The sequence below is a fragment of the Astyanax mexicanus genome, unplaced genomic scaffold (genome assembly GCF_023375975.1).
Source record: "Astyanax mexicanus isolate ESR-SI-001 unplaced genomic scaffold, AstMex3_surface scaffold_39, whole genome shotgun sequence".
Classification (NCBI taxonomy): domain Eukaryota; kingdom Metazoa; phylum Chordata; class Actinopteri; order Characiformes; family Acestrorhamphidae; genus Astyanax; species Astyanax mexicanus.
Genome location: NW_026040049.1, coordinates 92,501 through 114,580, shown reverse-complemented (window position 1 = coordinate 114,580; position 22,080 = coordinate 92,501). Strand labels below are relative to the sequence as shown.

General features: G+C 47.8%; 1 protein-coding gene and 1 long non-coding RNA gene across 2 annotated transcripts in view; both read right to left on the bottom strand.

The window, feature by feature from the left end:
* Positions 1 to 144: 144 nt before the first annotated feature.
* LOC125794093 (uncharacterized) lies at positions 145 to 9,011 on the bottom strand. Its single transcript, XR_007433607.1, has 5 exons — positions 8,662 to 9,011; positions 6,373 to 6,813; positions 3,295 to 3,370; positions 1,215 to 1,328; positions 145 to 350 (listed from the first exon to the last, which is right to left on the bottom strand). It is a non-coding gene; the product is annotated as an uncharacterized LOC125794093 (long non-coding RNA).
* A 4,056-nt stretch (positions 9,012 to 13,067) lies between these two features.
* Positions 13,068 to 22,080, bottom strand: part of msto1 (misato mitochondrial distribution and morphology regulator 1) — a 45,547-nt gene continuing 36,534 nt past the window's right edge. The window contains exon 14 of the mRNA XM_049473558.1: positions 13,068 to 14,871. Coding sequence (XP_049329515.1) covers positions 14,621 to 14,871 — 251 coding nt within the window. The 3' untranslated portion in view covers positions 13,068 to 14,620. The remainder of the gene's footprint in view (positions 14,872 to 22,080) is intronic.

The following is a 22,080-nucleotide window of genomic DNA, read 5'->3' as shown; positions in this document are numbered from 1 at the left end:
AGCACCAGCACTCCCAGTTCCCTAAAGATCTCCACCTAAAAACCAGCACTCCCAGTTCCCTAAAGAGCTTCGCCTAAAAACCTGCACCAGCACTCCCAGTTCCCTAAAGAACTCCACCTAAAAACAAGCACTCCCAGTTCCCTAAAGAGCTCCACCTAAAACCAGCACCAGCACTCCCAGTTCCCTAAAGAGCTCCACCTAAAAACCAGCACTCCCAGTTCCCTAAAGAACTCCACCTAAAAAACAGCACTCCCAGTTCCCTAAAGAACTCCACCTAAAAACCAGCACTCCCAGTTCCCTAAAGAGCTCCACCTAAAAAACAGCACTCCCAGTTCCCTAAAGAGCTTCACCTAAAAACCAGCACTCCCAGTTCCCTAAAGAACTCCGCCTAAAAACCAGCACTCCCAGTTCCCTAAAGAACTCCACCTAAAAACCAGCACTCCCATTTCCCTAAAGAGCTCCACCTAAAAACCAGCACTCCCAGTTCCCTAAAGAGCTCCACCTAAAAACCAGCACTCCCAGTTCCCTAAAGAGCTCCACCTAAAAACCAGCACTCCCATTTCCCTAAAGAGCTCCACCTAAAAACCAGCACTCCCAGTTCCCTAAAGAGCTCCACCTAAAAACCAGCACTCCCAGTTCCCTAAAGAGCTCCATCTAAAAACCAGCACTCCCAGTTCCCTAAAGAGCTCCACCTAAAAACCAGCACTCCGAGTTCCCTAAAGAACTCCACCTAAAAAACAGCACTCCCATTTCCCTAAAGAGCTCCACCTAAAAACCAGCACTCCCAGTTCCCTAAAGAGCTCCACCTAAAAACCAGCACTCCCAGTTCCCTAAAGAGCTTCACCTAAAAACCAGCACTCCCAGTTCCCTAAAGAACTCCGCCTAAAAACCAGCACCAGCACTACCAGTTCCCTAAAGAGCTCCGCCTAAAAACCAGCACCAGCACTCCCAGTTCCCTAAAGAAATCGCCTAAAAACCAGCACCAGCACTCCCAGTTCCCTAAAGAACTCCACCTAAAAACCAGCACTCCCAGTTCCCTAAAGAGCTTCGCCTAAAAACCTGCACCAGCACTCCCAGTTCCCTAAAGAACTCCACCTAAAAACAAGCACTCCCAGTTCCCTAAAGAGCTCCACCTAAAACCAGCACCAGCACTCCCAGTTCCCTAAAGAGCTCCACCTAAAAACCAGCACTCCCAGTTCCCTAAAGAACTCCACCTAAAAAACAGCACTCCCAGTTCCCTAAAGAACTCCACCTAAAAACCAGCACTCCCAGTTCCCTAAAGAGCTCCACCTAAAAAACAGCACTCCCAGTTCCCTAAAGAGCTTCACCTAAAAACCAGCACTCCCAGTTCCCTAAAGAACTCCGCCTAAAAACCAGCACTCCCAGTTCCCTAAAGAACTCCACCTAAAAACCAGCACTCCCATTTCCCTAAAGAGCTCCACCTAAAAACCAGCACTCCCAGTTCCCTAAAGAGCTCCACCTAAAAACCAGCACTCCCAGTTCCCTAAAGAGCTCCACCTAAAAACCAGCACTCCCATTTCCCTAAAGAGCTCCACCTAAAAACCAGCACTCCCAGTTCCCTAAAGAGCTCCACCTAAAAACCAGCACTCCCAGTTCCCTAAAGAGCTCCATCTAAAAACCAGCACTCCCAGTTCCCTAAAGAGCTCCACCTAAAAACCAGCACTCCGAGTTCCCTAAAGAACTCCACCTAAAAAACAGCACTCCCATTTCCCTAAAGAGCTCCACCTAAAAACCAGCACTCCCAGTTCCCTAAAGAGCTCCACCTAAAAACCAGCACTCCCAGTTCCCTAAAGAGCTCCACCTAAAAACCAGCACTCCCATTTCCCTAAAGAGCTCCACCTAAAAACCAGCACTCCCAGTTCCCTAAAGAGCTCCACCTAAAAACCAGCACTCCCAGTTCCCTAAAGAGCTCCATCTAAAAACCAGCACTCCCAGTTCCCTAAAGAGCTCCACCTAAAAAACAGCACTCCGAGTTCCCTAAAGAACTCCACCTAAAAAACAGCACTCCCATTTCCCTAAAGAGCTCCACCTAAAAACCAGCACTCCCAGTTCCCTAAAGAGCTCCATCTAAAAACCAGCACTCCCAGTTCCCTAAAGAGCTCCACCTAAAAACCAACACTCCGAGTTCCCTAAAGAGCTCCACCTAAAAACCAGCACTCCCATTTCCCTAAAGAGCTCCACCTAAAAACCAGCACTCCCAGTTCCCTAAAGAGCTCCACCTAAAAACTAGCACTCCCAGTTCCCTAAAGAGCTCCATCTAAATACCAGCACTCCCAGTTCCCTAAAGAACGGCACCTAAAAACCAGCACTCCCAGTTCCCTAAAGAACTCCACCTAAAAACCAGCACTCCCAGTTCCCTAAAGAACTCCACCTAAAAACCAGCACTCCCAGTTCCCTAAAGAGCTCCACCTAAAAACCAGCACTCCCAGTTCCCTAAAGAACTCCACCTAAAAACCAGCACTCCCAGTTCCCTAAAGAACTCCACCTAAAAACCAGCACTCCCAGTTCCCTAAAGAACTCTATCTAAAAAACAGCACTCCCATTTCCCTAAAGAGCTCCACCTAAAAACCAGCACTCCCATTTCCCTAAAGAGCTCCACCTAAAAACCAGCACTCCGAGTTCCCTAAAGAACTCCGCCTAAAAACCAGCACTCCCATTTCCCTAAAGAACTCCACCTAAAAACCAGCACTCCCAGTTCCCTAAAGAGCTCCATCTAAAAACCAGCACTCCCAGTTCCCTAAAGAGCTCCACCTAAAAACCAGCACTCCGAGTTCCCTAAAGAACTCCACCTAAAAAACAGCACTCCCATTTCCCTAAAGAGCTCCACCTAAAAACCAGCACTCCCAGTTCCCTAAAGAACTCCGCCTAAAAACCAGCACCAGCACTACCAGTTCCCTAAAGAGCTCCGCCTAAAAACCAGCACCAGCACTCCCAGTTCCCTAAAGAAATCGCCTAAAAAGCAGCACCAGCACTCCCAGTTCCCTAAAGAACTCCACCTAAAAACCAGCACTCCCAGTTCCCTAAAGAGCTTCGCCTAAAAACCTGCACCAGCACTCCCAGTTCCCTAAAGAACTCCACCTAAAAACAAGCACTCCCAGTTCCCTAAAGAGCTCCACCTAAAACCAGCACCAGCACTCCCAGTTCCCTAAAGAGCTCCACCTAAAAACCAGCACTCCCAGTTCCCTAAAGAACTCCACCTAAAAAACAGCACTCCCAGTTCCCTAAAGAACTCCACCTAAAAACCAGCACTCCCAGTTCCCTAAAGAGCTTCACCTAAAAACCAGCACTCCCAGTTCCCTAAAGAACTCCACCTAAAAACCAGCACTCCCAGTTCCCTAAAGAACTCCGCCTAAAAACCAGCACTCCCAGTTCCCTAAAGAACTCCACCTAAAAACCAGCACTCCCATTTCCCTAAAGAGCTCCACCTAAAAACCAGCACTCCCAGTTCCCTAAAGAGCTCCACCTAAAAACCAGCACTCCCAGTTCCCTAAAGAGCTCCACCTAAAAACCAGCACTCCGAGTTCCCTAAAGAACTCCACCTAAAAACCAGCACTCCCATTTCCCTAAAGAGCTCCACCTAAAAACCAGCACTCCCAGTTCCCTAAAGAGCTCCATCTAAAAACCAGCACTCCCAGTTCCCTAAAGAGCTCCACCTAAAAACCAACACTCCGAGTTCCCTAAAGAGCTCCACCTAAAAACCAGCACTCCCATTTCCCTAAAGAGCTCCACCTAAAAAAACAGCACTCCCAGTTCCCTAAAGAGCTCCACCTAAAAACTAGCACTCCCAGTTCCCTAAAGAGCTCCATCTAAATACCAGCACTCCCAGTTCCCTAAAGAACGGCACCTAAAAACCAGCACTCCCAGTTCCCTAAAGAACTCCACCTAAAAACCAGCACTCCCAGTTCCCTAAAGAACTCCACCTAAAAACCAGCACTCCCAGTTCCCTAAAGAACTCTATCTAAAAACCAGCACTCCCAGTTCCCTAAAGAGCTCCACCTAAAAACCAGCACTCCCAGTTCCCTAAAGAACTCCACCTAAAAACCAGCACTCCCAGTTCCCTAAAGAACTCCACCTAAAAACCAGCACTCCCAGTTCCCTAAAGAACTCTATCTAAAAAACATCACTCCCATTTCCCTAAAGAGCTCCACCTAAAAACCAGCACTCCCATTTCCCTAAAGAGCTCCACCTAAAAACCAGCACTCCGAGTTCCCTAAAGAACTCCGCCTAAAAACCAGCACTCCCATTTCCCTAAAGAACTCCACCTAAAAACCAGCACTCCCAGTTCCCTAAAGAACTCCACCTAAAACCAGCACTCCCAGTTCCCTAAAGAGCTCCATCTAAATACCAGCACTCCCAGTTCCCTAAAGAGCTCCATCTAAATACCAGCACTCCCAGTTCCCTAAAGAACTCCACCTAAAAACCAGCACTCCCAGTTCCCTAAAGAACTCCACCTAAAAACCAGCACTCCGAGTTCCCTAAAGAACTCCATCTAAAAACCAGCACTCCCATTTCCCTAAAGAACTCCACCTAAAAACCAGCACTCCCAGTTCCCTAAAGAGCTCCACCTAAAAACCAGCACTCCCATTTCCCTAAAGAGCTCCACCTAAAAACCAGCACTCCCAGTTCCCTAAAGAGCTCCACCTAAAAACCAGCACTCCCAGTTCCCTAAAGAGCTCCATCTAAAAACCAGCACTCCCAGTTCCCTAAAGAGCTCCACCTAAAAACCAGCACTCCGAGTTCCCTAAAGAACTCCACCTAAAAACCAGCACTCCCATTTCCCTAAAGAGCTCCACCTAAAAACCAGCACTCCCAGTTCCCTAAAGAGCTCCACCTAAAAAACAGCACTCCCAGTTCCCTAAAGAGCTCCATCTAAAAACCAGCACTCCAATTTCCCTAAAGAGCTCCACCTAAAAACCAGCACTCCCAGGTCCCTAAAGAGCTCCACCTAAAAACCAGCACTCCCAGTTCCCTAAAGAGCTCCATCTAAAAACCAGCACTCCCAGTTCCCTAAAGAGCTCCACCTAAAAACCAGCACTCCGAGTTCCCTAAAGAACTCCACCTAAAAACCAGCACTCCCATTTCCCTAAAGAGCTCCACCTAAAAACCAGCACTCCCAGTTCCCTAAAGAGCTCCACCTAAAAACCAGCACTCCCAGTTCCCTAAAGAGCTCCATCTAAAAACCAGCACTCCCATTTCCCTAAAGAGCTCCACCTAAAAACCAGCACTCCCAGTTCCCTAAAGAGCTCCATCTAAAAACCAGCACTCCCAGTTCCCTAAAGAGCTCCACCTAAAAACCAGCACTCCGAGTTCCCTAAAGAGCTCCACCTAAAAACCAGCACTCCCATTTCCCTAAAGAGCTCCACCTAAAAACCAGCACTCCCAGTTCCCTAAAGAGCTCCACCTAAAAACTAGCACTCCCAGTTCCCTAAAGAGCTCCATCTAAATACCAGCACTCCCAGTTCCCTAAAGAACTCCACCTAAAAACCAGCACTCCCAGTTCCCTAAAGAACTCCACCTAAAAACCAGCACTCCCAGTTCCCTAAAGAACTCCACCTAAAAACCAGCACTCCCAGTTCCCTAAAGAGCTCCACCTAAAAACCAGCACTCCCATTTCCCTAAAGAGCTCCACCTAAAAACCAGCACTCCCAGTTCCCTAAAGAGCTCCACCTAAAAACCAGCACTCCCAGTTCCCTAAAGAGCTCCATCTAAAAACCAGCACTCCCATTTCCCTATAGAGCTCCACCTAAAAACCAGCACTCCCAGTTCCCTAAAGAGCTCCATCTAAAAACCAGCACTCCCAGTTCCTTAAAGAGCTCCACCTAAAAACCAGCACTCCGAGTTCCCTAAAGAGCTCCACCTAAAAACCAGCACTCCCATTTCCCTAAAGAGCTCCACCTAAAAACCAGCACTCCCAGTTCCCTAAAGAGCTCCACCTAAAAACTAGCACTCGCAGTTCCCTAAAGAGCTCCATCTAAATACCAGCACTCCCAGTTCCCTAAAGAACTCCACCTAAAAACCAGCACTCCCAGTTCCCTAAAGAACTCCACCTAAAAACCAGCACTCCCAGTTCCCTAAAGAACTCCACCTAAAAACCAGCACTCCCAGTTCCCTAAAGAACTCCACCTAAAAACCAGCACTCCGAGTTCCCTAAAGAACTCCGCCTAAAAACCAGCACTCCCATTTCCCTAAAGAACTCCACCTAAAAACCAGCACTCCCAGTTCCCTAAAGAACTCCACCTAAAAACCAGCACTCCCAGTTCCCTAAAGAGCTCCACCTAAAAAACAGCACTCCCAGTTCCCTAAAGAGCTCCACCTAAAAACCAGCACTCCCAGTTCCCTAAAGAACTCCACCTAAAAACCAGCACTCCCAGTTCCCTAAAGAACTCCGCCTAAAAAACAGCACTCCCAGTTCCCTAAAGAACTCCGCCTAAAAAACAGCACTCCCAGTTCCCTAAAGAACTCCACCTAAAAACCAGCACTCCCAGTTCCCTAAAGAGCTCCACCTAAAAACCAGCACTCCCATTTCCCTAAAGAGCTCCACCTAAAAACCAGCACTCCGAGTTCCCTAAAGAACTCCACCTAAAAAACAGCACTCCCATTTCCCAGTTCCCAGTTCTCCCAGTTCCCTAAAGAGCTCCACCTAAAAACCAGCACTCCCATTTCCCTAAAGAGCTCCACCTAAAAACCAGCACTCCCAGTTCCCTAAAGAACGGCACCTAAAAGCCAGCACTCCCAGTTCCCTAAAGAACTCCGCCTAAAAAACAGCACTCCCAGTTCCCTAAAGAACTCCCCCTAAAAACCAGCACTCCCAGTTCCCTAAAGAACTCCACCTAAAAACCAGCACTCCCAGTTCCCTAAAGAGCTCCACCTAAAAACCAGCACTCCGAGTTCCCTAAAGAACTCCATCTAAAAACCAGCACTCCCATTTCCCTAAAGAACTCCACCTAAAAACCAGCACTCCCAGTTCCCTAAAGAGCTCCACCTAAAAACCAGCACTCCCAGTTCCCTAAAGAGCTCCACCTAAAAACCAGCACTCCCATTTCCCTAAAGAGCTCCACCTAAAAACCAGCACTCCCAGTTCCCTAAAGAGCTCCACCTAAAAACCAGCACTCCCAGTTCCCTAAAGAGCTCCATCTAAAAACCAGCACTCCCAGTTCCCTAAAGAGCTCCACCTAAAAACCAGCACTCCGAGTTCCCTAAAGAACTCCACCTAAAAACCAGCACTCCCATTTCCCTAAAGAGCTCCACCTAAAAACCAGCACTCCCAGTTCCCTAAAGAGCTCCACCTAAAAACCAGCACTCCCAGTTCCCTAAAGAGCTCCATCTAAAAACCAGCACTCCCATTTCCCTAAAGAGCTCCACCTAAAAACCAGCACTCCCAGTTCCCTAAAGAGCTCCATCTAAAAACCAGCACTCCCAGTTCCCTAAAGAGCTCCACCTAAAAACCAGCACTCCGAGTTCCCTAAAGAGCTCCACCTAAAAACCAGCACTCCCATTTCCCTAAAGTGCTCCACCTAAAAACCCAGCACTCCCAGTTCCCTAAAGAGCTCCACCTAAAAACTAGCACTCCCAGTTCCCTAAAGAGCTCCATCTAAATACCAGCACTCCCAGTTCCCTAAAGAACGGCACCTAAAAACCAGCACTCCCAGTTCCCTAAAGAACTCCACCTAAAAACCAGCACTCCCAGTTCCCTAAAGAACTCCACCTAAAAACCAGCACTCCCAGTTCCCTAAAGAACTCTATCTAAAAACCAGCACTCCGAGTTCCCTAAAGAGCTCCACCTAAAAACCAGCACTCCCATTTCCCTAAAGAGCTCCACCTAAAAACCAGCACTCCCAGTTCCCTAAAGAGCTCCACTTAAAAACTAGCACTCCCAGTTCCCTAAAGAGCTCCATCTAAATACCAGCACTCCCAGTTCCCTAAAGAACGGCACCTAAAAACCAGCACTCCCAGTTCCCTAAAGAACTCCAGCTAAAAACCAGCACTCCCAGTTCCCTAAAGAACTCTATCTAAAAAACAGCACTCCCATTTCCCTAAAGAGCTCCACCTAAAAACCAGCACTCCCATTTCCCTAAAGAGCTCCACCTAAAAACCAGCACTCCGAGTTCCCTAAAGAACTCCGCCTAAAAACCAGCACTCCCATTTCCCTAAAGAACTCCACCTAAAAACCAGCACTCCCAGTTCCCTAAAGAACTCCACCTAAAAACCAGCACTCCCAGTTCCCTAAAGAGCTCCACCTAAAAAACAGCACTCCCAGTTCCCTAAAGAGCTCCACCTAAAAACCAGCACTCCCAGTTCCCTAAAGAACTCCGCCTAAAAACCAGCACTCCCAGTTCCCTAAAGAACTCCGCCTAAAAAACAGCACTCCCAGTTCCCTAAAGAACTCCACCTAAAAACCAGCACTCCCAGTTCCCTAAAGAGCTCCACCTAAAAACCAGCACTCCCATTTCCCTAAAGAGCTCCACCTAAAAACCAGCACTCTGAGTTCCCTAAAGAACTCCACCTAAAAAACAGCACTCCCATTTCCCAGTTCCCAGTTCTCCCAGTTCCCTAAAGAGCTCCACCTAAAAACCAGCACTCCCATTTCCCTAAAGAGCTCCACCTAAAAACCAGCACTCCCAGTTCCCTAAAGAACGGCACCTAAAAACCAGCACTCCCAGTTCCCTAAAGAACTCCGCCTAAAAAACAGCACTCCCAGTTCCCTAAAGAACTCCGCCTAAAAACCAGCACTCCCAGTTCCCTAAAGAACTCCCCCTAAAAACCAGCACTCCCAGTTCCCTAAAGAACTCCGCCTAAAAAACAGCACTCCCAGTTCCCTAAAGAGCTCCACCTAAAAACCAGCACTCCGAGTTCCCTAAAGAACTCCATCTAAAAACCAGCACTCCCATTTCCCTAAAGAACTCCACCTAAAAACCAGCACTCCCAGTTCCCTAAAGAGCTCCACCTAAAAACCAGCACTCCCAGTTCCCTAAAGAGCTCCACCTAAAAACCAGCACTCCCATTTCCCTAAAGAGCTCCACCTAAAAACCAGCACTCCCAGTTCCCTAAAGAGCTCCACCTAAAAACCAGCACTCCCAGTTCCCTAAAGAGCTCCATCTAAAAACCAGCACTCCCAGTTCCCTAAAGAGCTCCACCTAAAAACCAGCACTCCGAGTTCCCTAAAGAACTCCACCTAAAAACCAGCACTCCCATTTCCCTAAAGAGCTCCACCTAAAAACCAGCACTCCCAGTTCCCTAAAGAGCTCCACCTAAAAAACAGCACTCCCAGTTCCCTAAAGAGCTCCATCTAAAAACCAGCACTCCCATTTCCCTAAAGAGCTCCACCTAAAAACCAGCACTCCCAGTTCCCTAAAGAGCTCCACCTAAAAACCAGCACTCCCAGTTCCCTAAAGAGCTCCATCTAAAAACCAGCACTCCCAGTTCCCTAAAGAGCTCCACCTAAAAACCAGCACTCCGAGTTCCCTAAAGAACTCCACCTAAAAACCAGCACTCCCATTTCCCTAAAGAGCTCCACCTAAAAACCAGCACTCCCAGTTCCCTAAAGAGCTCCACCTAAAAACCAGCACTCCCAGTTCCCTAAAGAGCTCCATCTAAAAACCAGCACTCCCATTTCCCTAAAGAGCTCCACCTAAAAACCAGCACTCCCAGTTCCCTAAAGAGCTCCACCTAAAAACCAGCACTCCCAGTTCCCTAAAGAGCTCCACCTAAAAACCAGCACTCCGAGTTCCTTAAAGAGCTCCACCTAAAAACCAGCACTCCCATTTCCCTAAAGAGCTCCACCTAAAAAACAGCACTCCCAGTTCCCTAAAGAGCTCCACCTAAAAACTAGCACTCCCAGTTCCCTAAAGAGCTCCATCTAAATACCAGCACTCCCAGTTCCCTAAAGAACGGCACCTAAAAACCAGCACTCCCAGTTCCCTAAAGAACTCCATCTAAATACCAGCACTCCCAGTTCCCTAAAGAACGGCACCTGAAAACCAGCACTCCCAGTTCCCTAAAGAACTCTATCTAAAAACCAGCACTCCCAGTTCCCTAAAGAGCTCCACCTAAAAACCAGCACTCCCAGTTCCCTAAAGAACTCCACCTAAAAACCAGCACTCCCAGTTCCCTAAAGAACTCCACCTAAAAACCAGCACTCCCAGTTCCCTAAAGAACTCTATCTAAAAAACAGCACTCCCATTTCCCTAAAGAGCTCCACCTAAAAACCAGCACTCCCATTTCCCTAAAGAGCTCCACCTAAAAACCAGCACTCCGAGTTCCCTAAAGAACTCCGCCTAAAAAACAGCACTCCCATTTCCCTAAAGAACTCCACCTAAAAACCAGCACTCCCAGTTCCCTAAAGAACTCCACCTAAAAACCAGCACTCCCAGTTCCCTAAAGAGCTCCACCTAAAAAACAGCACTCCCAGTTCCCTAAAGAGCTCCACCTAAAAACCAGCACTCCCAGTTCCCTAAAGAACTCCACCTAAAAACCAGCACTCCCAGTTCCCTAAAGAACTCCGCCTAAAAACCCGCACTCCCAGTTCCCTAAAGAACTCCGCCTAAAAAACAGCACTCCCAGTTCCCTAAAGAACTCCACCTAAAAACCAGCACTCCCAGTTCCCTAAAGAGCTCCACCTAAAAACCAGCACTCCCATTTCCCTAAAGAGCTCCACCTAAAAAACAGCACTCCCAGTTCCCTAAAGAACTCCACCTAAAAAACAGCACTCCCATTTCCCAGTTCCCAGTTCTCCCAGTTCCCTAAAGAGCTCCACCTAAAAACCAGCACTCCCATTTCCCTAAAGAACTCCGCCTAAAAAACAGCACTCCCAGTTCCCTAAAGAACTCCACCTAAAAACCAGCACTCCCAGTTCCCTAAAGAGCTCCACCTAAAAACCAGCACTCCGAGTTTCCTAAAGAACTCCACCTAAAAACCAGCACTCCCATTTCCCTAAAGAACTCCACCTAAAAACCAGCACTCCCAGTTCCCTAAAGAACTCCACCTAAAAACCAGCACTCCCAGTTCCCTAAAGAACTCCACCTAAAAACCAGCACTCCGAGTTCCCTAAAGAACTCCACCTAAAAAACAGCACTCCCATTTCCCAGTTCTCCCAGTTCCCTAAAGAGCTCCACCTAAAAACCAGCACTCCCATTTCCCTAAAGAGCTCCACCTAAAAACCAGCACTCCCAGTTCCCTAAAGAACTCCACCTAAAAACCAGCACTCCGAGTTCCCTAAAGAACTCCACCTAAAAAACAGCACTCCCATTTCCCAGTTCCCAGTTCTCCCAGTTCCCTAAAGAGCTCCACCTAAAAACCAGCACTCCCAGTTCCCTAAAGAACGGCACCTACGGTACCCTTTCTTCAGGTTAGAGCAACTGCCCTTCAGGATTCCTGTGCACGACCCTGAGGAGCTGGTCTGTTTTTGGGTTTGTAGGCCACAGTCAGGGTTTTGAATCGGATGCTGCGGAAACAGGAAGTCAGTGGAGGAAACGCAGCAAAGCAGTCACATGACTGAACTTCAGAATATTGATCTGAAATTGCGGAGGTTTGAGAACGAATATTCGGGTTATCTATGCTCACACCCAGGGTCAAAACTAAATCCAGAGTATGATTACAGTAATGAGTAGGTCCTGTTATATTTTGAATAATACCAACTGAGTCTAAAATCGATGTGAATGCCTTTTTTAATGGATCATCCAATTTTTCAAAATGAATGTTGAAGTCTCCAACTATAATCACTTTATCATTACTTACTGCTAAGTCTGTGACAAAATCACTAAATTCTTTTAAAAATTCTAAATAGGGCCCTGGTGGTCTGTAGATGTTAATTAAAGAAAATGCATTCTTTTTTGTAACTGGATTAATTATACTGGTGTAAAGAAGCTCAAAAGAAGTAAAATTTTCATAGTGTTTCTGATTGCTAATTAAGGTACTTTGGAAAAATATGCAGACCCCACCTCCTCTACCGGACAGTCTCTGATTGTGTATATAATTATAGCCTGCAGGGGTGGCTTCATTTAATGCTACATATTCATTTGGCCTAATCCAGGTTTCTGTCAGACACAGAACATCGAATTTCTGATCAGTTATCATTTCATTCACCAGAACTGCTTTTGAATTTAGAGATCTAATATTAAGTAAACCAATCTTTAGGCTTGAAATGTTAGTACTACAGTCTGGATATGATTGTTTAATATAAGTTAAGTTATTTAGATTGACTGTTTTAGTTTTTTGATGTTTTTGTTTGACTCGGGGGACAGACACAGTCTGAATACATTGGTATCTAGGTAACGTCTCTTTGCAGCTCGCAGACGGTCGGTTAAGCCTCTCTGTCTGCGGCCTGGTCCCGGCTCTGGATTGTCAGCAGCTTCTAATACTACTCTGCCGACTAACTAAAAGACTATGAGCTATGCTGCATGAAAGTAAGGCAGCACCCTCCCGCGTGGGGTGGACACCATCCCTACCTAAAAGACCAGGCTTGCCCTCAAAGTGTAGCCAGTTATCTATAAAGCCCACATGATTTTCTGCACACCACTTGGACATCTGTACTGATCACCTGTACTGATCACCTGTACTGATCACCTGTATTGATCATCTGTACTGATCACCTGTATTGATCATCTGTACTGATCACCTGTACTGATCACCTGTACTGATCACCTGTATTGATCAGCTGTACTGATCAGCTGTGCAGCAGGACAATAGTAGAGTTGATTATAAAAAAAAACACAATAAAGAATAATATAGAAACAGATCAAATTACTGTAAATTTATTCACTGATATTGACAAAGATAAAATAATCTAATAACGCTGTTAAATCACTGATTCCAGTGCTGCTTAGAAGTTACTTAATTTATTATTAACACTTTTACAATAAGGGATAGTTAATTAAGAGTATTTACAGTAAAATTTTCAGTAGTTATTATTTCAATTCATTATAAACAGGATTTACAACATCCTTAAACATAATTTATGTTTAATTACATCTTATCTGATGGCTATTAATAATTATCAGATTTTAAAAGTATATGAAAAGAATCCAGTTAAACAAATAAAGACCAAAATATTAAACTTGCTCGTTTATTTATTGAGGAAAATGTTCCAATATTACATATTTATGAGGGTAAAAGTATGTAAACATCAGTTTTCAGTATGCGGTGTGATTTTCCTCCTTTACAGTAATGACTGATCTAAACGTTTCTGGTATCTGTAGATCAGATCTGAACTCATTCTTCCGTACAGAACAGCTTCAGCTCTGGGATGTTGGTGGTCTATCAGGTTTCCTCACATTAACGGATCTCTTAAGCTCCACCCACAAAATGTCTATTGGATTAAGATCAGGACCTTTGTATCTCCTGAGATTTAGTTCATGAAAAGATGTCCTGAAATTTTGAAATTTAGAATTCAGAATTTGTTTTTCCATCAATAAAGACAAACCGTCCTGACATGATAAAGCAAAACAGACCCAAACCATGATACTGCCTCCACCATGTTTCACAGATGAGATTAGGTTCTTATGCTGGAATTCAGTGTTTTTCTTTCTCCAAATATAATCCTCTATTTTGGTCTCACCTGCGTTCTTCCAGTATGTGGAGTCTTCTGGTTTCTCCACATGATCTGTAATGAACTTCAGACGAGCAGTGATGTTGTTTTTGGAGATCAGTGGATTTCTCCTCTCCACACCACTGGACTACTGAACATGAAAACTAGCCGGTGTGAGAGAGGCCTTCAGTTGCTTAGAATTTACACTTCTGTAAGAGTTCTGTAAGACCTGGTTGAATTTTACACTCCTGGGTAACGATGGTCTTGAGTGTTCTCCATTTCTACACTTTAATCTTTATTTAGAGATGTTTTCATAACGTTTTTAGCCTGATGAGCATCAACAGCTCTTTCTCTCAGATATTCAGAAACAGATCGTCTGAGATCACGTGATCACGTCCACGTGAAGAGCTCGGGGGTCTAACCTGAACCCTCAGTGTTAGCTTAGCATCTCCTGCTCACAAGTCTTGTTGAGTTGAATTAATTTAAAGTTAATAATTTACTTATTTACTACATTTAAATATACTTTTTTTACTGTAAACCCAGAATTTGTGTTTTTGCTAATAATTATTTCAATAATATTTTATTTTTTATAACTGATGGATTAATTGATTATGCTGGAGAGAGAGACTGATCTTCTGCCTCCTGCTGGTAAAACACTGAACTGTGACTCGAAGATACAAGTTCCTGGCACACTTAAACATTTCCAAACGAAACCGATTCAGTCAGAACTAAACCAGTTTATTTTAATATGATACAGATACTGCTCTGAACAACCTGGACCACAAGATCAGCTGTCACTCACACACACACACACACACACACACACATTACACACACACACACACACACACACATACATACACACCCTCTGCTAATTTGCATATCTCCTTCAGGAACCGTTAAACAGTGATCCGGTCCGAATCCAGTGCGGTTCCAGATCCCTCAGACCCAGCTGCCCCGGCCCCGTCCCAAACGCAGCTCAGAGCACTGCAGTAGAAGTTCACTCCCTTCATAGTGAGCAGGGCCGTGGTTCTGATGGTGAGCAGGATGATCACAATGATGATGATGATGGTGAAGCTAATCGTCATCTTCCTCAGAGGAAGAGCGCAGCATCCCGCCGCTGTCGTCACGGTAACAGTACGCCAAGCTGCGGAGCTGCTCCAAGCTCTCCATCAGTTCCGCCGCCTCCAGACCCTGAGAGAGGAAACTCGGTGCCACCCGGCGCAGATCCACCACCCGGCACGACTTCTGCAGCTCCGCCAGCATCCGACCCACAGCCACGCTGCACTGAACACTCGTCAGAACCGGCACCGACGACACCGCCGCGGCTAACACACACAGAGAGAGCGGTCAGTACGCCGTGTAGTTTGGCAGTACCGGTCGGTAGTGTAACGGGGTGTAATCTGGGTTATTGGTGGTGTAGACGTGTAGTTTGGCGGTACCGGTCGGTAGTGTAACGGGGTATAATCTGGGTTGTTGATGGTGTAGGCGTGTAGTTTGGCGGTACCGGTCGGTAGTGTAACGGGGTATAATCTGGGTTATTGGTGGTGTAGGCGTGTAGTTTAGTGGTACCGGTCGGTAGTGTAACGGGGTGTAAACTGGGTTATTGGTGGTGTAGACGTGTAGTTTGGCGGTACCGGGCGGTAGTGTAACGGGGTGTACTCTGGGTTATTGGTGGTGTAGGCGTGTAGTTTAGTGGTACCGGGCGGTAGTGTAACAGGTGTAATCTGGGTTATTGGTGATGTAGGCGTGTAGTTTGGCAGTACCGGTCGGTAGTGTAACGGGGTATATTCTGGGTTATTGGTGGTGTAGGCGTGTAGTTTAGTGGTACCGGGCGGTAGTGTAACAGGTGTAATCTGGGTTATTGGTGATGTAGGCGTGTAGTTTGGCGGTACCGGTCGGTAGTGTAACGGGGTGTAATCTGGGTTATTGGTGGTGTAGGCGTGTAGTTTAGTGGTGCCGGTCGGTAGTGTAACGGGGTGTACTCTGGGTTATTGGTGGTGTAGGCGTGTAGTTTAGCGGTACCGGTCGGTAGTGTAACAGGTGTAATCTGGGTTATTGGTGATGTAGGCGTGTAGTTTAGTGGTACCGGGCGGTAGTGTAACAGGTGTAATCTGGGATATTGGTGGTGTAGGCGTGTAGTTTAGCGGTACCGGTCGGTAGTTTAACGGGGTGTAATCTGGGTTGTTGTTGGTGTAGGCGTGTAGTTTGGCGGTACCGGTCGGTAGTGTAACGGGGTGTAATCTGGGTTATTGGTGATGTAGGCGTGAGGTTTAGCGGTACCGGTCGGTAGTTTAACGGGGTGTAATCTGGGTTGTTGTTGGTGTAGGCGTGTAGTTTGGCGGTACCGGTCTGTAGAGTAACGGGGTGTAATCTGGGTTATTGGTGATGTAGGCGTGTAGTTTAGCTGTACCGGTCGGTAGTTTAACGGGGTGTAATCGGGGTTATTGGTGATGTAGGCGTGTAGTTTAGCGGTACCGGTCGGCAGTGTAACGGGGTGTAATCTGGGTTATTGGTGGTGTAGGCGTGTAGTTTAGTGGTGCCGGGCGGTAGTGTAACGGGGTGTAATCTGGGTTAGTGGTGGTGTAGACGTGTAGTTTGGCGGTACCGGGCGGTAGTGTAACGGGGTATAATCTGGGTTATTGGTGGTGTAGGCATGTAGTTTAGTGGTGCCGGGCGGTAGTGTAACGGGGTATAATCTGGGTTATTGGTGGTGTAGGCGTGTAGTTTAGTGGTACCGGGCGGTAGTGTAACGGGGTGTAATCTGGGTTATTGGTGATGTAGGCGTGTAGTTTAGTGGTACCGGTCGGTAGTGTAACAGGGTGTAATCTGGGTTGTTGTTGGTGTAGGCGTGTAGTTTGGCGGTACCGGTCGGTAGTGTAACGGGGTGTAATCTGGGTTATTGGTGGTGTAGGCGTGTAGTTTAGTGGTGCCGGTCGGTAGTGTAACGGGGTATAATCTGGGTTGTTGATGGTGTAGGCGTGTAGTTTGGCGGTACCGGTCGGTAGTGTAACGGGGTGTACTCTGGGTTATTGGTGGTGTAGACGTGTAGTTTGGCGGTACCGGTCGGTAGTGTAACGGGGTGTACTCTGGGTTATTGGTGATGTAGGCGTGTAGTTTAGTGGTACCGGCCGGTAGTGTAACGGGGTGTAATCTGAGTTATTGGTGATGTAGGTGTGTAGTTTAGCTGTACCGGTCGGTAGTGTAACGGGGTGTAATCTGGGTTATTGGTGGTGTAGGCGTGTAGTTTAGCGGTACCGGGCGGTAGTGTAACAGGTGTAATCTGGGTTATTGGTGGTGTAGGCGTGTAGTTTAGCGGTACCGGTCGGTAGTTTAACGGGGTGTAATCTGGGTTATTGTTGGTGTAGGCGTGTAGTTTGGCGGTACCGGTTGGTAGTGTAACAGGGTGTAATCTGGGTTATTGGTGATGTAGGCGTGTAGTTTAGCTGTACCGGTCGGTAGTTTAACGGGGTGTAATCTGGGTTATTGGTGATGTAGGCGTGTAGTTTAGCGGTACCGGTCGGCAGTGTAACGGGGTGTAATCTGGGTTATTGGTGGTGTAGGCGTGTAGTTTAGTGGTGCCGGGCGGTAGTGTAACCGGGTGTAATCTGGGTTATTGGTGGTGTAGACGTGTAGTTTGGCGGTACCGGGAGGTAGTGTAACGGGGTATAATCTGGGTTATTGGTGGTGTAGGCGTGTAGTTTAGTGGTGCCGGGCGGTAGTGTAACGGGGTGTAATCTGGGTTATTGGTGGTGTAGGCGTGTAGTTTAGTGGTGCCGGGCGGTAGTGTAATGGGGTGTAATCTGGGTTATTGGTGGTGTAGACGTGTAGTTTGGCGGTACCGGGAGGTAGTGTAACGGGGTATAATCTGGGTTATTGGTGGTGTAGGCGTGTAGTTTAGTGGTGCCGGGCGGTAGTGTAACGGGGTATAATCTGGGTTATTGGTGGTGTAGACGTGTAGTTTGGCGGTACCAGTCGGTAGTGTAACGGGGTGTACTCTGGGTTATTGGTGGAGTAGGCGTGTAGTTTAGTGGTACCGGGCGGTAGTGTAACAGGTGTAATCTGGGTTATTGGTGATGTAGGCGTGTAGTTTGGCAGTACCGGTCGGTAGTGTAACGGGGTATAATCTGGGTTATTGGTGGTGTAGACGTGTAGTTTGGCGGTACCGGTCGGTAGTGTAACGGGGTATAATCTGGGTTATTGGTGGTGTAGGCGTGTAGTTTAGCGGTACCGGTCGGTAGTGTAACAGGTGTAATCTGGGTTATTGGTGATGTAGGCGTGTAGTTTAGTGGTACCGGGCGGTAGTGTAACAGGTGTAATCTGGGTTATTGGTGGTGTAGGCGTGTAGTTTGGCAGTACCGGTCGGTAGTGTAACGGGGTGTAATCTGGGTTATTGGTGATGTAGGCATGTAGTATAGCTGTACCGGTCGGTAGTTTAACGGGGTGTAATCTGGGTTATTGGTGATGTAGGCGTGTAGTTTAGCTGTACCGGTCGGTAGTGTAACGGGGTGTAATCTGGGTTATTGGTGGTGTAGGCGTGTAGTTTAGTGGTGCCGGGCGGTAGTGTAACGGGGTGTAATCTGGGTTATTGGTGGTGTAGACGTGTAGTTTGGCGGTACCGGTCGGTAGTGTAACGGGGTATAATCTGGGTTATTGGTGGTGTAGGCATGTAGTTTAGTGGTGCCGGGCGGTAGTGTAACGGGGTGTAATCTGGGTTATTGGTGATGTAGGCGTGTAGTTTGGCGGTACCGGTCGGTAGTGTAACGGGGTGTAATCTGGGTTATTGGTGGTGTAGACGTGTAGTTTGGCGGTACCGGTCGGTAGTGTAACGGGGTGTAATCTGGGTTATTGGTGATGTAGGCGTGTAGTTTAGTGGTACCGGGCGGTAGTGTAACGGGGTGTAATCTGGGTTATTGGTGATGTAGGCGTGTAGTTTAGTGGTACCGGTCGGTAGTGTAACAGGGTGTAATCTGGGTTGTTGTTGGTGTAGGCGTGTAGTTTGGCGGTACCGGTCGGTAGTGTAATGGGGTGTACTCTGGGTCATTGGTGATGTAGGCGTGTAGTTTAGTGGTACCGGCCGGTAGTGTAACGGGGTGTAATCTGGGTTATTGGTGATGTAGGCGTGTAGTTTAGCTGTACCGGTCGGTAGTGTAACGGGATGTAATCTGGGTTATTGGTGATGTAGGCGTGTAGTTTAGCTGTACCGGTCGGTAGTGTAACGGGGTGTAATCTGGGTTATTGGTGATGTAGGCGTGTAGTTTGGCGGTACCGGTCGGCAGTTTAACAGGGTGTAATCTGGGTCATTGGTGATGTAGGCGTGTAGTTTAGCTGTACCGGTCGGTAGTGTAACGGGGTGTAATCTGGGTTATTGGTGATGTAGACGTGTAGTTTGGCGGTACCGGGCGGTAGTGTAACGGGGTATAATCTGGGTTATTGGTGGTGTAGGCGTGTAGTTTAGTGGTGCCGGGTGGTAGTGTAACGGGGTGTAATCTGGGTTATTGGTGATGTAGGCGTGTAGTTTGGCGGTACCGGTCGGTAGTGTAACGGGGTGTAATCTGGGTTATTGGTGGTGTAGACGTGTAGTTTGGCGGTACCGGTCGGTAGTGTAACGGGGTGTAATCTGGGTTATTGGTGATGTAGCCGTGTAGTTTAGTGGTACCGGGTGGTAGTGTAACGGGGTGTAATCTGGGTTGTTGTTGGTGTAGGCGTGTAGTTTGGCGGTACCGGTCGGTAGTGTAACGGGGTGTAATCTGGGTTATTGTTGGTGTAGGCGTGTAGTTTGGCGGTACCGGTCGGTAGTGTAACGGGGTATAATCTGGGTTGTTGATGGTGTAGGCGTGTAGTTTGGCGGTACCGGTGGGTAGTGTAACGGGGTGTACTCTGGGTTATTGGTGGTGTAGACGTGTAGTTTGGCGGTACCGGTCGGCAGTGTAACGGGGTGTACTCTGGGTTATTGGTGATGTGGGCGTGTAGTTTAGTGGTACCGGCCGGTAGTGTAACGGGGTGTAATCTGGGTTATTGGTGATGTAGGCGTTTAGTTTAGCTGTACCGGTCGGTAGTGTAACGGGTTTTAATCTGGGTTACTGGTGATGTAGGCGTGTAGTTTAGTGGTGCCGGTCGGTAGTGTAACGTGGTATAATCAGGGTTATTGGTGGTGTAGGCGTGTAGTTTAGTGGTGCCGGTCGGTAGTGTAACGGGGTGTACTCTGGGTTATTGGTGGTGTAGGCGTGTAGTTTAGCGGTACCAGTCGGTAGTGTAACACGTGTAATCTGGGTTATTGGTGATGTAGACGTGTAGTTTAGTGGTACCGGGCGGTAGTGTAACAGGTGTAATCTGGGTTATTGGTGGTGTAGGCGTGTAGTTTGGCGGTACCGGTCGGTAGTGTAACGGGGTGTACTCTGGGTTATTGGTGGTGTAGGCGTGTAGTTTAGTGGTACCGGGCGGTAGTGTAACAGGTGTAATCTGCGTTATTGGTGGTGTAGGCGTGTAGTTTAGCGGTACCGGTCGGTAGTTTAACGGGGTGTAATCTGGGTTGTTGTTGGTGTAGGCGTGTAGTTTGGCGGTACCGGTCGGTAGTGTAACGGGGTGTAATCTGGGTTATTGGTGATGTAGGCGTGTAGTTTAGCTGTACCGGTCGGTAGTTTAACGGGGTGTAATATGGGTTATTGGTGATGTAGGCGTGTAGTTTAGCGGTACCGGTCGGCAGTGTAACGGGGTGTAATCTGGGTTATTGGTGGTGTAGGCGTGTAGTTTAGTGGTGCCGGGCGGTAGTGTAACGGGGTGTAATCTGAGTTATTGGTGGTGTAGACGTGTAGTTTGGCGGTACCGGGCGGTAGTGTAACGGGGTATAATCTGGGTTATTGGTGGTGTAGGCGTGTAGTTTAGTGGTGCCGGGCGGTAGTGTAACGGGGTGTAATCTGGGTTATTGGTGATGTAGGCGTGTAGTTTGGCGGTACCGGTCGGTAGTGTAACAGGGTGTAATCTGGGTTGTTGTTGGTGTAAGCGTGTAGTTTGGCGGTACCGGTCGGTAGTGTAACGGGGTGTAATCTGGGTTGTTGTTGGTGTAGGCGTGTAGTTTAGCTGTACCGGTCGGTAGTTTAACGGGGTGTAATCTGGGTTGTTGTTGGTGTAGGCGTGTAGTTTGGCGGTACCGGTCGGTAGTGTAACGGGGTGTAATCTGGGTTATTGGTGATGTAGGCGTGTAGTTTAGCTGTACCGGTCGGTAGTTTAACGGGGTGTAATCGGGGTTATTGGTGATGTAGGCGTGTAGTTTAGCGGTACCGGTCGGCAGTGTAACGGGGTGTAATCTGGGTTATTGGTGGTGTAGGCGTGTAGTTTAGTGGTGCCGGGCGGTAGTGTAACGGGGTGTAATCTGGGTTAATGGTGGTGTAGACGTGTAGTTTGGCGGTACCGGGCGGTAGTGTAACGGGGTATAATCTGGGTTATTGGTGGTGTAGGCATGTAGTTTAGTGGTGCCGGGCGGTAGTGTAACGGGGTATAATCTGGGTTATTGGTGGTGTAGGCGTGTAGTTTAGTGGTGCCGGGCGGTAGTGTAACGGGGTGTAATCTGGGTTATTGGTGGTGTAGACGTGTAGTTTGGCGGTACCGGTCGGTAGTGTAACGGGGTGTAATCTGGGTTATTGGTGGTGTAGACGTGTAGTTTGGCGGTACCGGTCGGTAGTGTAACGGGGTGTAATCTGGGTTATTGGTGATGTAGGCGTGTAGTTTAGCGGTACCGGGCGGTAGTGTAACGGGGTGTAATCTGGGTTATTGGTGATGTAGGCGTGTAGTTTAGCTGTACCGGTCGGTAGTGTAACGGGGTGTAATCTGGGTTATTGGTGGTGTAGGCGTGTAGTTTAGCGGTACCGGGCGGTAGTGTAACAGGTGTAATCTGGGTTATTGGTGGTGTAGGCGTGTAGTTTAGCGGTACCGGTCGGTAGTTTAACGGGGTGTAATCTGGGTTATTGTTGGTGTAGGCGTGTAGTTTGGCGGTACCGGTCGGTAGTGTAACAGGGTGTAATCTGGGTTATTGGTGATGTAGGCGTGTAGTTTAGCTGTACCGGTCGGTAGTTTAACGGGGTGTAATCTGGGTTATTGGTGATGTAGGCGTGTAGTCTAGCGTTCTGGTCGGCAGTGTAACGGGGTGTAATCTGGGTTATTGGTGGTGTAGGCGTGTAGTTTAGTGGTGCCGGGCGGTAGTGTAACGGGGTGTAATCTGGGTTATTGGTGGTGTAGACGTGTAGTTTGGCGGTACCGGGAGGTAGTGTAACGGGGTATAATCTGGGTTATTGGTGGTGTAGGCGTGTAGTTTAGTGGTGCCGGGCGGTAGTGTAACGGGGTGTAATCTGGGTTATTGGTGGTGTAGGCGTGTAGTTTAGTGGTGCCGGGCGGTAGTGTAACGGGGTGTAATCTGGGTTATTGGTGGTGTAGACGTGTAGTTTGGCGGTACCGGGAGGTAGTGTAAAGGGGTATAATCTGGGTTATTGGTGGTGTAGGCGTGTAGTTTAGTGGTGCCGGGCGGTAGTGTAACGGGGTAT